This window comes from Perca fluviatilis, chromosome 8, assembly GCF_010015445.1.
Source record: "Perca fluviatilis chromosome 8, GENO_Pfluv_1.0, whole genome shotgun sequence".
Classification (NCBI taxonomy): domain Eukaryota; kingdom Metazoa; phylum Chordata; class Actinopteri; order Perciformes; family Percidae; genus Perca; species Perca fluviatilis.
The window spans coordinates 6,247,128-6,265,463 of NC_053119.1; the positions used below are offsets into that span (position 1 = coordinate 6,247,128).

Genomic DNA, 18,336 nt, shown 5'->3' on the forward strand with positions numbered 1-18,336 from the left:
GTGTACGTTCAAAAGTTGTTTTAGTCGTGCGACATAAAACTGAGATTGGACAGATAGTCTAGCTAGCTGTCTGGATTTACCCTGCAGAGATCTGAGGAGCAGTTACCCATAGTCCTCAGAAATCCACCGGAGTTTAAAATGCCACAAAGAAAGCAGAAGGTAACGGACATCCGGCCGAAATGAGAAACATCCAGCGGAAATGTGCCGGCAAAACCAAACACTAGGAGCTAAAAGAGGCTAAAAATCTCTGTAGAACTGCAGAGATGGTGATAATTGTCTGTGGATTCATTACCACAAGTGACAAAATTCACATTTTATGTAATCATTTGACAATAGAGAGCCTTCAGTTCAACTTTAACTTCTCTGTGCCACCAGCCTCCTTAGAGCCCTTTAAACAACACATTCTCATGAACAGGTTTGTATGATATCCTACGAAATTACGGGTCACATGACAGTTAAGTTCAGCGGTCTTTACAGTTATATTTAGCCGACAAAAGAATGTGAGCCAGGTGAGCACTGTGAGGTTACCATCATTTCAGTGGCCGTTGCAGTTAAGTTTAGCTTACAAAAGGTAACTGTCATGCAGCGACAACAGTTAAGTTTAGGCACCAAAACAACTAGTTAAGTTTAGGAAAACGAGTGTGGTATGTAGGGATGGGTTAAAATAATCGATTCTCCAAATAATTCGATCTTTGTTCGAGTGATCTGATATCAATAAATAAAATCCAGACATCTATCTTTTATTATATGCCTTTTCACTATGAAGGTATAAGTAAAAAGTCCTTTAAACAAACCTTTTGGGGGTCAAAACTTAACGTAAACATGAACCTGGTGCATTAAAAAAAATATTTAAGGGTTCCTTCTTGCTTGTATAATTTACAGCAGAAGTTCTCTGAGAATCTCTTTTATATCCAAGCAAAGCAAAATTGGTACTGTAAATTTCCCCAACCTAATTCATGTGAAATCAAATCGGAAATGAAATCCAATCGGGACTTTGTGAATCGGAATCGAATCGATTCAGGAAATCTTTTCCGATTACCAAGCCCTAGTGGTTTGGATTAAACCACTCCCGATACATGAGCGCAGTTTCCTGGGTGAGAGTCTTGTGTTTTCCCAGGGACACAAACTCCGCTCCCCCGCCTGAAAGCGCTGTGTTTTATGACACACCCATCCGCCCCGACCTCCTCCCCAGGCGGACCAGAGCGTTCTTATACAGAGGCAGTCAATGTGGGGCATACGGCAATAAATACGTGGTATACATACGAATCAAAGTGCATTATTTTTCGTAGCTATATGTACGAATGGTTTATGAGAACAAACTGCTTTAAAAAGTCCCTGAACCTCACAATAAGATCTATGCCTAGGCACCCATCATCACGGTGCAGTGGAGTTGAACTCGGGGAGGAGCGGCGCCCAGTCAGGGTACGTATTCAGGGAGAATAACGGCACTCCCCATGTCGTCACGGCCAACAGGGTGGCAAGGACGCCGATCACGTTGACGCCAAGCCCCGCCTTCACCTGCAGCAGCAATCAGACATGGAAGTTATAGATTAACATTTGCTGAATTCAATTTCATACTGATTTTTTTGTGTGCACTGCGCTCAGTGTAGGATTCATGAAGGAGTAAATTATATCTAGATTTTTGTTTCTGTGGTTGTACCATAGGACTTACCATGTCCATGACGGTGATGTGTCCGTAGCCGAACACGATGGCGTTGGGCGGGTTGGACACCGGCAGCAGGAAGGAGTAGGATGTGCAGAGGGTGGTGGGGATCAGGACGTACAGCGGGTTGACATGGATGGCCTCAGCCTAAAGAGAGACGGATGACACAAACACAAATATCAGTCTGAATATTGACTGCTGTTTCGTTATTCAACAACGACAGTGATCGAATTGGGATTGTCATTCGTCCGCCTGTTTGTTCTTTCTTTCAAACATAATAGTTTGAACACCGCTCATCGTTCATTCATTCTTTACACTTAATACAAACGAACAAAAATGCGAGATACACGAGATGATAGCTGACTCAGGGTGATAGACTCAGGGTGGGCATGCTAACAAGTTTTGGTTTGGGTTGGTTGGGATTAATAACATATCAAACTTTGTTAGGAATAGACAGACTAACTTGAAAATCACTCCTGCAACATAATGCTGTTCACCTGTATGTTCAATGTATTTCAAACACTCATAGTTCCTCTACAACCCCAGAGTCAGAACTAAACAGGGGGAAGCAGCGTTCAGTTTTTATGGTCCACATATCTGGAACAAACTCCCAGAAAACTGCAGCTCCGCTTCAACTCTCAGTTCTTTTAAATCAAGGTTGAAGACCTTTCTTTTTGATGTTGCCTTTCTTTAAATAACTGTTCATTTCTTATACTGAAGTTACATTGTTGAAACTGTATGACAAACTATATAAGCATATAAAGAGAAATTCCTATTTTATCTGCTTTTATATGTTTAACTGTTTTAACTGCTCTTTAATTTTTAATTTCTTATACTGCACTATAAATTCTATTCTCGTATAACTCGTTTTTAATTTTAATTATTTTTTTTATCTGTTTTTATGTAAAGCACTATGAATTGCCCTGTTGCTGAAATGTGCTATACAAATAAAGCTGCCTTGCCTACAACAGAACAGCTAAATACAATTAAATTTGTATCAAATCGTAACAGATGTTATCTCACGACACTTTACAGATAGAGTAGGTCTAGACCCCTCTTTATAATTTACAATTCCCCCCAAGATCAAGCATTTGGTGCGACAGCAGCAAGAAACAACTTCCTTTCAACAGGCAGAAACTTCAGACAGAACGTGGCTATTGGTGGGCGGCCATCTGCCGCGATCGGTTTGTACAGAAATATGACTCGTAATAATTATAGCATTGGGTAAAATTGAATGACATGATGAACAGTGGATATTATAGTAACAGTAACAATAGTAGAACTATGACTAATAATAATAGTAGTAGTAGCAGCAGTGGGCGTGGAGCAGGACCACAGCAGCAGCTGCAACCACAATCCAGGTGCCACCACAATCCAAGAAACACTTGTTTGTCGTGCTATTGTCTCCTGATAGCTCAACTGGAAGTAGCTTGTTTAGCAATTAATTGGCAGAGTGATGATTTTTTAGACCACAGTGAACACTGACTGAAATGTTTTTTTATGAACGCATGGATACTTATTCTTTATATGTGTCACCATTGTAAACCATTTCAGGCTATAGCTGTTTTAATCCAAGTACAGTTGCCGTCCTGCACAAAGGAGCGAGCTACAAACCTTACAGAGCCGTGTGACATGCCCACGGGTTAACATTTGATACCAAGGGAAGTAAGGAGTACTCCTTTGAACACATGTATTTTAGGGACAAGGTGTTCAAGGAGCTGCAGCAGAATGTGGCATGTTGTTCTTGGCAGAGTAAATGTGTGAACCCGAATGAATAACAAGATGTTCAGCCAACTAGCTGATGTATCATCGAGTGCTACTGAAAAAAATAACCGATTGCTGATCAACATGAATGTTATTGGCCTAACAGTGAGCTGAATTTTGAACTCATAGGACACACTGAAAAGGAAGTGCACCCAAAGATAAAGTATGTTTTTACAACTCTTGTACCTGCTTGTCTGAGCACCTTGCACTAATAAAGTAATTGTATATATTAATATAATAATAATAATATAATAACATAACAACACTTTCACTTTTGCCGTAAGAGTGTAGATATGTACATTATGTCTGCTGCCAGCTGTCTGCTATCTAAAGATCAGTTTCTGTGCTCCTTCGGACTGGATGTGTTCAGGGGCTTGAAGTCACAGCTTTTTTTGGCCACCAGCCACTATGGCAGGTGGATTTTAAAATCCACTAGCCACACAGGCTTTTTTACCAGCCAATTCTTTTTTTTGCTTCATAAAGATGAAACAAAGGAAATGCACGAGCATCGTTCAAAATTGACCAATTGACGTGTCCAGCAGAGTGTCTGTGCAGTGTAAACCACAGTGGACCTACCAGAGGAGAGAGGATGGGGAGGAAGATGGTGATGGTGGCGGCGTTGCTGGCGAACTCTGTTACTGTGGTGACGATGATGCAGGCGATCGCGATCGTGGCCAAGACTGGCAGTTCACCCAGAGGTGTCAGAAGCTCGGCCACCCACAAAGACAGGCCCGACTCCTGCGCGCGCACGCACACACACACACACACACACACACACACACACACACACACACACACACACACACACACACACACACACACACACACACACACACACACACACACACACACACACACACACACACACACACACACACACACACACAGAGAGACACACACACAACACGTTTAATGCATGTTTATGTCTGGTTTCAGCCGGTTAGGTGTTTGGTGTTTTAAGCCCCCAATGTTGTCTTCCAGGCAGCGCTACCTGGAAGGCACTAGGATTAGGCAATGGTTAGGGTTAAGGTTAAGGTTTTGATATAAGTGTCAGTGAGATTTCTGCCACTACCCAAATACAATCATCGTAACTGGAATTTAGTTTGTTCTGCTCCCAGCTTTAAAATTTTACAAATATAACTTAATGTTCATTCATTTCTTTTCTGAATCACCTTGCAGAAACTCAAGAAGAAAGAAAAATAAGCCGAGAAGAAACTAAGCACATTTCCCAAGATGTTGAATTATTCATCATCCTCCTTTTGAAAGAGTTAACACGTTTTAGTCTTTGAAGAACATCAAGTGGAAGCATAAAGCTTATGTTACACAGACACACTTGGCGGCTTACCTTTGTGCCTTCAGCGAGTGCAAAGCCTCCGCCGACCAGCAGCGCCACTTTCCACGGCATTAAGGCCTGGAAATTATCCCAGGAGATCATGGCCTCTGGATGGAGAGAGATAAAAAAAAAATATATCCTATCAGCCTTGAAAAACCGATAACATGTTCAGAATATTCTCTATGATATGTTTGTATTAAGTGAAGGTAGTACTTGAATAAATGTACTTAGTTACATTCCACATCTGGTTACCATCTGTGGATGTTGTAGTTGACTAACCTACCAATCACAGCTAAATTGTAACGTCGTGTGTGTATTCACCATATTGTCTGGAAGGTCCGTAGGCGGGTATGATGAAGAGGAGGAGGCCCAGCAGAAGAGCCACAGTCGCGTCAGTGATGTAGCCCGTGTGACTGCTCAAGACAAGGACAGAAAAACATGAATTCAATGAAAAGACCAAAACCAATAATGTGTTAGTCCATGTACTTTCTAGTACTAGTGGATCAACGGGAAGTACATTTTCAGGATAAAGCCTGACATCAGGGCGCGTGGCTCACGCGCTCTCTGTGTGTTGCCGTTCTCAAAATCCCTTCGCTACGGAAACAACAACCTTGGAGCTAGTCAGCTACACGCTGAAAATAGCAAGTTTTGAAGAACATTTGGACCGTGCAACAAGGCAGGCCTGCTCGGTTCTTTCGGGGAATGATTGTACAGATTTACAATGAATATGTTTAGGGCATTTCCTCGTTTTGGGACTGATTGGCGGAGACTGCTGTGGACGAGGTACACACAGCGATACACTGGTAAGAGCAAATGACGTTTAACCATGTATCCAGCTAATTTAAATAACTCACATTACAGTATTACAGTTGACCATTTTACAGAGCCACCATCGCTGCGTCCGAAGCTTAGCGACAATTGTGATTGGTTTAAAGAAATGCAAACAACCCAGAGTGTTTTCTTCTCCTATCCCAGCATGTATCTGTGGTGTAGCCACAGCGCTGTGGAGACATAGGTCTGGCAATGCGAGACTATATACTTTCTGACTTCCCTACCCAAGCCCATTGCTTCCTACTGAAGATGTAAATATTAAGAAAAAACAAATATATAATTTCATCTTTAAAAAAAGTCTCAGTGATTTCCTAAAACAGCTGCTCACTGTCAGGAGGAAATAGTGCATTTGTTGGGGAATATTTTCAGCTGCGGATTAGTCCACATTTGGTGCTGTTGTGAGTATTTGTGGCAGCAGCAAGACGGTGTGTGTGTGGAATTGGGTCAAAATAAGCTAAGGTGAAAAAAAAGAAGAAGAAGTAATGTGACTCACTGAGGGAAGAGAGAAGCCCAGCCTGGCATGAAACCTGGAGATCTGGTCAACCACAACAACACCATCGTCACGAAAACCACCGCAGTGACGATCTCCTGAGAGCTGGAGGGTGGGATAAAAAATGAGCAATGAATGAATGTATGAGTAATGAAAGGGTGAATGAGTAGTTCAAAAAAATGTTGGGTGCGTGGATTGATAACGAGAGATTGGAGAATCAATGCGAATGATGATTGAACAGATAACTGAATGAATGGACATATGTCAGACTGAATAAATGAATGAATGTAGAAATATATGCTATAACTAAATTAATGGATGGGTGAATGCATGACTGGACGTATAGCCCAACTAAAAGAATGAAGGAATGAATGAATGGATGCATGGATGAATGAAGGTATAATTAAAAAAATTAATCAATGACCGTATGACAGATTGAGTTAAAGAATAAATAAACACAAACGTAACTGACTGACAGAATGAATGAAAAAGTAAATAAACAAATGAATGACTGAATTAATTAAAATATTAACTGAATGTATGAATGAATGAATGGGCATATAACTGACAGAATGTAGGAATGATCTACGGATGTATGAGTGAAGAAACAAACTGTCACTGAATAAACAAATGAAAGTTTAATTAATACATGAATGAACTTTTAACTGACTTCTAACTAAATGACCGAATTAATTAATAACGGTAGGATGGAATGATTTCAAAAGCATATGTATGAATGGATGAATAAATAAATGATTGAACATATAACTGAATAAATAAGGAATGACTGAATAATTAAACATACTGTATAACTGATTGGATGTATGAATAAATCCATTAATTTAATCCTCCATACATTAAAGAACACATGTATTTACGTGCTCTGGTTTTTTGGCATTTCTTTAAACCAATCACAATGGTCTTGGGCGGTGCTAAGCGCCGAGCGGAGCCACGGCGCCGCTGCAAAATAGCCTCGGGAAGGAACTGAAGAAAACTCAGATTAGACAGATATTCTAGCTAGCTGTCTGGATTTACCCTGCAGAGATCTGAGGAGCAGTTAACCATAGTCCTCACAAATCCACCGAACTATAGACTACTAAGGACAAAGGTCCGCAGTTTCACTTATCAAAACTCATCAACTGCGGCAGTGGCAACTTTTGCTGAGTTTTCTCCATTGTGCAGTAGACTCGCAGTAGACTCGCAGTAACTCTGGCGGTGCCAATTGAGCTCAGGCTTGTACACGGGAGGGGTAGAGTACGCGCAGCGGGGCAAGGAGGCATTTCATTGGTTCTTTCCAAGCGGACCGCGAGGCTGTGATTGGTGGCCATTTTAACAGGATTTACAACAGCTACAGATGTTGGATCCTTTTTAGCACAGAAGTTACTTATTGCTGTCGGTGTGTAAAGAACATTTCAAACAATATATAAAAAAGTCTATATTGGAAAAAGTTACCAACCCTGCCTTTAATACGTGAATGTAAATTAATGAACATAAAAATGATTGAATGTATGAAGGTATGAATTAAGAAATATATACATGAACTAATAAATGATGGAACATATAACTGAATAACTGAATAAATGAATGATCACCTCATGGGTCCCAGCGACCTGTACTCTTCTTCAATCACTTTTCTTGCTGCTGCCTCTTTCTGAGACTGCTCTCCTCCACGTTGACACAGGAACCTGAAGCTGTGTGTATGTGTGTGTGCACAGACAGATTATATTATTGATAGGCGACAGACAAATGCTCACAGTGAACAAAATGATTGACTGTGATTGGTTGAAAGCCCACAGAGAGCACACGGCGCCGACTGGCTAATGAAGAGATTGCTGAGCATGTGCGGAGTTCAGCGGCGCTCACAATTAACCTGTCCGACACCTTCACATTGCTAATGCTAACATTAGCATTGCACTCAGGCCTCAGCCTCAGGTTGTGTCGATATGAAATCAGGAATCACGGACTTCTGGGATGATATCTTAAACATTTATCGAATGTAAACTGAATTATTTACATATTCAGTTTCTTTGAATGTTCTTGCAAGGTTAAAAGTTAGTTCTTTAAAGGGTGATTTCAGTATTTTTTTCAACCTGGACCTTATTTGCCTATGCACTGGTGTCAAAGTGACTAATGTGAGTTCGTGCTGTTTTTGCCGCTGACATGCTCAGATTATTATTCTATATAAGTGTCTGACAACATTATGGAAAGGATCCTTTCAGACATAGAAGTTTTTGTTAAAGAGTAAAGTGCTAAAGTACCGAGGACTAAATCAGAGTTTACAAATTAAACCTGTTTATTTTAATACTTTGTTTGGGAGCAATTCAGCCACGTGTGTGTTATGCTATCTCTATTTATGACATTCCTCAATAAGATAAACATAAGATAAATGATTAATAGTTCATTAAAGTGGGCTTGGACACACACTGTATCTGCACAACAATAAAAACGTGTGTGAGAAGTGATAAAAATGTGATGAATGTCTATGGCTGTTGGTATAAAAAACACATATAGGAGTTGATTGGCGGAGCAGATGGGGTGTTGACACTCACTCTGAGCCAAAGAAGAGCCAGTACAGCCATATCCATGTCAGCAGCAGCATGATGACACTGATGGGCAGGCACAACACCAGCCAGTTCGCAAAGTTAATGCAGTTGCAGTTCGGGTAAACCCTGAAATTAAACACAGTGTTTGAGGATGGATTTAATTGCATTTTCTATTTTTATATCCACACAGAAGCTTTGAATCCTTTTGTAACCAGAAGACTGAATTAAGCAAAACATCCTTCACAGGGGAATTTAAATTGCAGTTTTATATTTAGTAAATATCAACCCTGGAACAGATTGAGTTTTATTCATTTTGTGTTCATTTTTAATGATTATTTTTTCTCACTCAGCATGTCTGGTGCACCACTCACTGGTTGAGGTACTCGGAGAAGATGAGGTTGGGCGAGGTGCCGGGCAGTGTGGAGATGCCTCCGATGTTGGAGGAGTAGGCGATGCCGAGGCACATGGCTTTACACATCATCAGGTCCTGTTTACACCTGCTGAGAGCTCCCGGCTGAGGCACAGCAACATGCAAGACAACACCGGTGTAACACATTAGCCAGCACAGGAACTAGTGGATAGGAACTAATCATATAAGTTGTAATAGTAGTAGTGTAGTAGCAGTGGCATTATATGGGAGTAAGAAAATAGGATTAGATAGCCGTAGCTTTAGTAGAATAAATAAGTTGACAATTTGCTGTACTGTTAGGTTGTTGTTTTCATAGTATAATATTACATCCTTGACTTCGAGCTTGCTTGTACTTGTGACATTCATTCTTGCATTCTCGCTGCTTCAATTCAATTTGATTGTCATTGACACAATTTCCAACAAACATTGCAAATACACAGTAGATTAAAAAAGACACATTATTAACATTATCAACATTATTTACAGGCTCAGAATTATTGTGAATTATATCATAAGCTTCAGCTACTACTGCTATTTCATCTACTACTGCTTAGATCTGACACTACTAGTGTATTACCAGGGCCTGAATGTTTTGGCCACCAGCAACAGTGTACTACCAGGGCCTGAATGTTTTGGCCACCAGCAACGCAGGCTTTTTATCAGCCAAGTTTTGATGATTGCAAAAGGATTTCACTTTGCTTTCTCTGAGCGGGGTTCAACGTTAAAGGTTATTTTCTATTTTTCAATAATTAAATATTAATTTACCTTGTTTTCGTTTTAAAATGTAAAAAAACCCAAATTAACAAAACTGGTTTATAAATATTCATATTTAAATAAATCCCGGAGAGTCTGATGCAGCCTGAATCTGGAGATAAAACTGAGATTAGCTCTCCTATTCAAGTTTATGTGCTGCTTGTTCAACGGTTGTTTGGTAAATTGCGCTTAAACACATTTAGAGAGGATCTGAATTGCTATTTTAATTATTATCATTTTGGTGCTGGCTAAAACCTCTTTGTGGGGGCTGCAAAAAAATCCTCTTTGCAGGAAAAACCCTGAATTCTTATTGGTTACCCGCCAAAGTGGCAGATAGATTCATCCACATTTGGCGCATAGTCTTGTTTTAATTACAGGCCCTGAGTAGTAGTAGTAGTAGCAGCAGCTGCAGAATCAGAAGTATCAGCTGTAATAACAGTAATATTATAGAAACAAACTGTATTGTTTTATCTGCCCGGTAGTTTTTGTACCTGCGCTTCAACAGACTGCGACGGTGTCTGTATCTGAACACGAGTGTCTTCAGGAACATCTGGACGCTTCTGGTCACTGAGAGACAGAGAAATATAATTATATTAATGTATACGGGATGTACTGCAATGACAAGAACCTAGAACTCTGCATACACCAGAGGGACAGTGAAGGCAACAGATATGTGATCAATGAGCCACAGTGAACAGTAAAAAAAATACAATCCTTCACATACCTCGCAGCTTCTTTCATCTTTTCAAAATGGTTGTCAGTTTCTGCAAAAATAACAGACTGTGGTTAACTTCTCTTCGTTCTTATTGTTCTGTGTTGCTGGTATTCTAAGAGGTTATTGTGTTAATGTGCTCCCGTGATGCTTCTCTCTCAGACAGAACTTAACAGTGAAGATTAGACGGCGAATTCTTCTACTTTTCTCTCAACTTCATGACTTTGTGTGACTTTGACTGAATGTTGGCTCATGTTAATTGATTAATGTTGTTTGTAGGCCTACTTGATTATGGAAAAATAAATCATAATCACAATTGTTATGGTCAATTTTGAAATCACGATTACTCGTTGACTTCTGGAAAGAGGTTGCATTAACTTAAAAAAAACAAAACAGAAATCAAAAGTAAAAACAACATAAACTGTGAAACTTTAACTTAATTAATACTTTTCCCGTTTAACCTTTTGAATTCCCTTATATATATATATATATATATATATATATTTTAAACATTCAAATGTTGGGCGGAGATGGGGAGGAAGTGATTCAGAGCACAAGACAAAACAAGAGTTTACTTGCAAAATAATTGTTTTTCTCAATGACATTATTTTTGTTTTGTTTTGCATTTCTTTCTATGTCTTGTTTATTTAAAGCACTCTGAACTGCTTTTCTGTTTAAATGGAAATAAACCAGCCCAGTATCTTGGATTACATTCATATTGGATGAATCTGCAGTGCACACATGTGCAGCTTCACTTTTTAAGTACTGTACTACAGTAATGTATAAGCATGTCTCTAATCTTATGCAGATATTATAGTTGCCCAAACATAACCATAGTTTACTTGCCATCAGTGTTGGATAAGCTGAAACGTTATGAATGAATCATTGCATGTTACTCAATAAAAAAGTAATTGCATTACTAATTACTCAACAGCAAATGTACTACAGTATATGTAGTTGACATTTTACCTGTTGTATGTACTATAACTTCTTGTTGGAGTTGCAGGGTAACCTTTGAAATGTGATACCTGTGTTTCAGTACTGATACCGTGTGTTTATAAATGGTTAATAAATAATTTGCCCATGCTTTTTAGCTCAGTTTCAAGCCATAGATAAGAACACATTGCAGGTTGCCAGGTTATGAAATGTCTCCATGGGCCATTGTTTATCTTTTCTATTTGATAAAAAAGCAGTTTTAAATGTTGCTAATATATGTTATACAAGGTAAGCGGTGATACTGTAGAAAAAACCCAAATAGTGGTTGTAAAAATAATCTTAGAGTGTGTGTCTATAAAGAAATTCCTCTGTGTAAAAAAAATGAATAAAATGTAAGTCCAGGTACCGTCCAGCTGCAGGCCGGGGTTGTCTTCGCAGACAAATCCCTCTTCCTTGGCCTTCAGGATCTGCTGGAGAACAGCCTCCACGATGGGCATCACCATGGCAACAGCCGAGGTGTTTTGGACCCACATGGAGATGAATGCGCAGCCGGACATGAAGCCCAACATCAACCTGAAGAGAAGACAGCATGGCAGGTCAGAGCAGGAGCGCTGATGAACGCCTCAAGCTCGATAGTGTTTTAAGCCCCCAACGTCGACTTCAAGCCAGCGCTGCAACCGTCATCTTCGAGGCACCTAACCCTAACCTTAACCCTAACCATTGCCTAATCCTAGTGTCTTCCAGGCAGCGCTGACATTGGGGGCTTAAAACACCAAATACCGTCGACTTCGAGGCACCTAACCCTAACCTTAACCCTAACCATTGCCTAACCTTAGCACCGTCCATGCACTGCTGCCTGGAAGACGACGTTGGGGGCTGAAAACACCAAACACCCCACCTCGATCTGCTACTTTCTAACTAGAGTCGCACAATGCGAGGAAAATATACGATATGCGATAACTTTGTTGAATATCGCAATAACGATATTAAAGTGTACTCAGTTCTGCATTTCTGCTGCTAAATACAATACAATGCTTGTTAAATTTAAAACAAATGAAAGGAAATGATTATTAATATAACATTCTTGTATTGAGTTGAATATAAAAGGCACCACAAAAAAAGAATGACAGTAACATTTTAAAGTGCAGTTTCTGCTGATATTTTCTTTCAAATAATATAAAAAATCTCGGAGTATCTTTCGTGATGTGTCGCAGCCTTTCGCGAAATGTTTATTGCGCCAGTTGATATCGCGATGATGATTAAAAAAACATATATTGTGCAGCTCTATTTCTAACCCCCAGTTAACCACCTGGTCGACTGCATCTCATCCATCCATCCATTCATTCATTCATTCATTCATTCATTCATTCATTCATTCATTCATTCATTCAATAATTCAAAACAGACAAAAAAGCTACTTAAACTTTCTGAATTGGAAAAATCATTTAATAAATGTATTGGGATGGTAAGGATGTAAAAGAAAATACAATCACATAAAGCAAATCCACGTAAAAGTTTGGAGGTTTAAAATCAGATTCCTGAAATGTCTAAAAAGGCACAAGTGAGTTGATGTGCTGTATTTTGTTCCAGGAGTCAGGTGCCCCAAATTAAAAAACAACAAGTCCTACAAACCATATGACGATATGGCTTGTTTGTTCCTACCCTATTTGATAAAAGTAGCGCCCCTGGCAGTGGCGAAAAGAACACCTAATTTCTAAACCAGAGAATGTCGGTCTAGGTTTTGAACGTATAGGATGCAATTTTAAACACACCTTTAATGTTGGGAAATGTTCGTAGTTTGGTTATGTTTAGGCACCAAAACTACTAGGGCTGTGCTCGATTGAAGAAATTCTTAGTCGACTAACACTCATTCAATTGTATCGACTAATCGATTAGGTGATTTAATCGTTTCTCCGCAAAGAGTCATGCAAAAGCACCACTTTAATTCTTGTGTTTACCAGAGATGTGCTCGTACGTTTCTTGGAAATAAGTCATTCAGCATGAAAAAAAGCATCAAACATGACTAATGGACTAAAGAAATCTAAATTGACTAAGACCAAAACAACCGATTAGTCAACTAATTGACTAAGAGGGAGCAGCCCTAAAAACTACTTCGTTAAGTTTAGAAAAAGATCGTGGTTTGCGTTCAAATCAGATGCTACAATACTTCCCGAAGGTTACTCACGTGACGCTGAACGTTCGTTAGTTTAAAATGAACTCGCTGTTTACTTGTATTTTGAAAAAAGACTCAAACCCTGCTCTCCTGTGTTTGTTTGACCCATCCACCACCCCATCCTCCCTCCTTTCGCTGAAATTTGGCATTCCTTTACTTTCTGCTTTGCTCCCGTCGTAATTACTACAGCCACTAGAGGGCGCCGCTACTAGAAACTAAAATATAGGTCGTAATTGCGGCTTGCACAACTTCCTCTGGGAGGGAGGACAGTCTTTTTTGAAAATTAGTTCAACCACTAACGCATACTAAAATGCCAATTAAAATGTATCCTCTGTGGAAAACGTTTGAGAGAAGGGGTGGCGCTCACCATGCAGGGTTGACTCCCACCATGGTGACGAGCCTCAGGGCGACTCGGCGGTGGAGGCCCCATTTCTCGATGGACGTGGCGAGGCAGATGACGCCCACCAGCAAGAAGTGGAAGTCTTTAAAGTACTCCTTCGCCACCTGGAGGAGAAACACAGGGAGAGAAAATAAGAGAGTAACACTGACCAAGTAATACAGGGAGAACAATAGTTTCAATCGTAGCAGGTTGAGGTAGCTATAGCACCTCAACCTGCTTTATAATGAAAAAGACATGGAAATATCACTTTTTACAATATGGAACATTTAAAGGAACACATTTATCTATATATTTGTCAAGATAACGTGAAGAAAAATAGGTGCGCTGGGACAGAAGTGGGATATTTACAGTACCAGACATTTCAGCTAACGTAGTTGCCAAATGTTAGTGAGCATGTTGTTTCTTTCGTTAGTTTTCTTTAGTTTCATAAGTCAAAAGGAGGGCTAGAGATTTTAAACAGCATCTTTTTTTTTTAATATAGTAATAGCTTGGCCTGCTAAAGGACAGTTTGACTCACATGTGAGGACTTAATGATGCCAAAGGTGGGGAAGAGGATGGCGGGAAGCATGGCGGTCATGGGCAGAGGAATCACCTCTGTCATCCAGTATGTCGCCATCAGCAGCAACACAAAGGCACATTCTGCCTCCTGCAGGGACATAACAGACACACAGACACACAGACACACACACACACACACACACACACACAGATGAAAACATCAGATTTGTGCAGAGTGATTGTGTCCTCTTCCTCTGGTTTAATGGAACCCGACTGGGGGATTAACACCACCAACCGTTTATCTCGATGAACCAACTCCTATGGATGGAAACGTGCATTCATTCTCATTTTCTTTTACAGGTTTTCTGAAAATTCCGTTAACATTTTCGCTACAGTTGGATGGAAACCTGGTTACTGTGTGCTATTTAAAGTTTGTTTTGCTGAAACACTGAGACTGAACCACAAAGTAAATGTGCTGTATAAAAAAAAAAAAAACTAGGACCAGGAAGATGCCAAAAACCTTCTCATTTTTTTGAATTCATAGTTTTAAAAGATTTATTAGTGCAGCTTTACTGTTACCTTACCAGAGAAATTACAACGTTGATTTATTCATGGTAATAATTTCAAAAACCTTGATTGGTGCAGCTTTACTGCTACCAAAGAAATGACAACATATTCCATTGTATTACAGAACAGAGCAGTTTACTTTGAATCATTCATTTCAGAGAGAACTGCTTTTTAAATCATAACCATTGCTGATCTTTGCACTAGACTGGTTGCCGACGTGTAAAGGAGACTCACCTTCGTCCCGATGACTAGAGGAAGAGGAAGCAGCAGCAGCGGTGCAAGGATAATCAGGGCGATGCTGCGATAGTTCCACAGACCCCTTCTCAACCCCATTAGCATTTTCATTTTCTTATTGTGTTTTCTTCTCTTCTGTTCTGCAGGTTTTCTCTTGGTATCCTATTGCCGTTAAGCTAAAAGCGGCTCACAATGTCGTTGAGCTATCAGGAACACTGTGTCAGGTTTGGCCTCGAAAGTGTCGGCGGTCGCAGGTTATGTGTCCATATCTGCTGGGAGTTTTATGAGTAGGATTCCAAAGCTGCTTAGCGATCGCCGGTTATCTCTGTACCAACACAAAGGTGAGACAATAATGTGACACACAGACAGAGCCTTTCATTTATGACACTTTAAAGGAGCTATATTTGCGGATACTTTAATCTGTGTCTAGCCATCTCTGCAAGCATCAATGTCTTACTATTTGAGTGGGAGTTTCAGATGAACTCCAGGAAGCAACATCACAGCTGAAAACTTAGATTCTGAGTTGTTGGGAGGAAGGATTTCTTTACTTTTGATGGAGCTATGCTAGCAGTAAACACATCCTGGACCCTGATATGTAACTGATATCCATGTTCTCATCTGGCTCTGGACAATACGGCTAAAAAGAGGATTTCACTACATTTTGGAGGTCCCTTTAAAGTTATAAAAAACATGTCAAAAAATGTAATAGTTTTTTTTTTTAAATAGACGAAACTTGTGTATTACTTTTGATGCCGTATTGACCAGAAGACACTTAAATTAAGAACAAGTTGTAGACAGTTGAGAGTTTTGTAACTGAATAATGAGAAATGCTGCTTCAGAGGCTTATGTTTTAAGAAACTGGTGTTTCATTTACATTTGTTTTTGACCTTAGTTCTCTGTGTTGAAAACAAGAAAAGCAGGGGTTTCTGTCCAATGGAGGTGGATGGTTACATGTTAACACAAATAAGTAATGTCTGTGATGGTTTAAAAAAAAAAAAGTCTATGTATATTTACGCAAAGCAAGGGCAAGGTTAAAACTGACAGTGTTTTTGAACGGGGATTTGTTACTTTCTCCCTGAATGAAAGTGTACATACTTTCATAAGAAAGTATGTACACCTGACTGAGGAGAAATATATAGTATATATACTTTCTGTATGAAGAAAGTAACAAATCTATATATATATATATATATATATATATATATATATATATATATGTTTACAGTATGAGCTGTAAAAACAATGACAGATGCTTGTCAAATGCCAGAAGACATTAAGAATTAAGAATAGGTTGTTCTCAATTTATCACAATATGATATGATGTGATATTTGCCAAAAGCCAGAACAAATATGAAACTGAAATTTTGACTTTTACACTGTACGAGAAAGAAGGAAATCAGACTTAAATATTTGCTGGATATGACAACTTTACAAGTTGTAAAGGCATAAATTAATAAAATATACAGCCTGGTTTGCCTTCTTCAATATATCTATATATATATATATATTTATTTAAATGTATATCCATAACCTTACATTAGCTTGAACATTTAAAAACATTTTGCTCAAATGTCAGCCTTACATATTTGCATATATATATATATATATATATATTTTTTTTTTTTACAGTTTTCAGCGTTGATCCAGAATGAAAATCTGCAGAATATGCATGTGTTAACATTCTGAATTTTATTTTATTTAAAGTTTCAATTTTGCGGGAAATTCTGCAGAAAATTCTGCAAAATTCTACACCCACAGATTCTGTGTGGCCCTGCACATTTGGGATGTTCACTGGAATTTAAAAAGTGGGTTCAGTGGGTTGAGATAAATAAGACCCGGGAGCATTACTTTACTTAATTACTGAGAGGTATTCAGACACCCTTTGACCGTGACCAAACAAGAACAGAGTGAGGAAACACAACGTATTGGTGCTTAAAGCCAAATAATAATCTTAATCCTAAATCAATCAGACAAAATCTATATTTGACCAGAACATGCCATGAGGACAATGTCAACAGAGAGAAAAATGAAAATGACCCTGATAATGAGAGTGACCTTACCTCACTGCCCCCTCAGGCTCTTCGTGGGTGTGAAAGCATCTGCATACATCAGTGCTGTTGAAACCTCTTGTAACGCACAGGAAGAGAGATAAACTGAGCCTAACTCCACACTAGTTTGTTTAAATAGAGCAGAGACTTTGCTATGTTCACGCCACGCGTCCGTCCACACGACTCTGGGAGAGATACAAAGCACAGTGTGATCGGGTTTACCTGGACTCTTTATCTTAAAGCCCATAGAGGTGTCATCAAACAGTTGCTAACTCTAATCATGATCATTGACCCTTGGCTAATGAATACATGTTCACTGAAACTTACCAGAAGGGGTCAGCAGGTCAAGGTTCCTACAAGAAGACGAATGTACGCGGGCTTCAGAGAATTGTAGGTAATTTAATCAATTACCAATACCACGAGATGGAGTTAATGGTCTATGGTTGCCAACCATAACACACAATCAGTGTCTTATCTGGTCTGTAGTGTGCTTTCCAGGATATTTGTTTTATCTCTGCTCTGATTTGCTCCTCTACAAACGGAGGGAAGGGAGGGGGGGGGGGGTCATCAAGTTCATTCTTACTGTCAGGCATTTACTGCGTTGGCCGCCGTCTGTTGAGTTGTCTGGGGAAGTCCATGAGAAATTACAAAGGAGTGTGCAGACCATTACATTAAAGTGTTTTCAATCTATTGCCTTGTTTTCCTTTACAACAGTTTCACACACACACACACACACACACACACACACACACACACACACACACACACACACACACACACACACACACACACACACACACACACATTGACTGACTGACTGCTAGTTTCTGTGTTGTCATTACCCCCTGCGATGTCCATGTGTGCAGGCCTTCTGTTTCACACCTGTCAGCTATACGGAATCCCTTTAATTCCTATCCTGGTCTTTTCATAGAATCTACATAATTATTGACTCAAGGAATCCAAATGTTAAGGATCACAGCCA

At 39.5% G+C, this 18,336-nt stretch overlaps 1 protein-coding gene across 1 annotated transcript; it reads right to left on the bottom strand.

Annotated features, from left to right (window-relative positions):
* Positions 1–487: 487 nt before the first annotated feature.
* slc13a1 (solute carrier family 13 member 1) lies at positions 488–17,571 on the bottom strand. Its single transcript, XM_039809764.1, has 16 exons — positions 17,367–17,571; positions 15,307–15,631; positions 14,525–14,653; positions 13,975–14,111; positions 11,841–12,007; positions 10,511–10,550; positions 10,278–10,353; positions 8,996–9,138; positions 8,631–8,750; positions 7,674–7,772; positions 6,085–6,186; positions 5,082–5,173; positions 4,773–4,867; positions 4,004–4,165; positions 1,673–1,810; positions 488–1,518 (listed from the first exon to the last, which is right to left on the bottom strand). Exons 2-16 carry the CDS (start codon positions 15,415–15,417, stop codon positions 1,375–1,377), a joined length of 1,755 nt encoding a protein of 584 aa, XP_039665698.1. The 5' UTR covers positions 15,418–15,631; positions 17,367–17,571; the 3' UTR covers positions 488–1,374.
* Between the last annotated feature and the right edge of the window lie 765 nt (positions 17,572–18,336).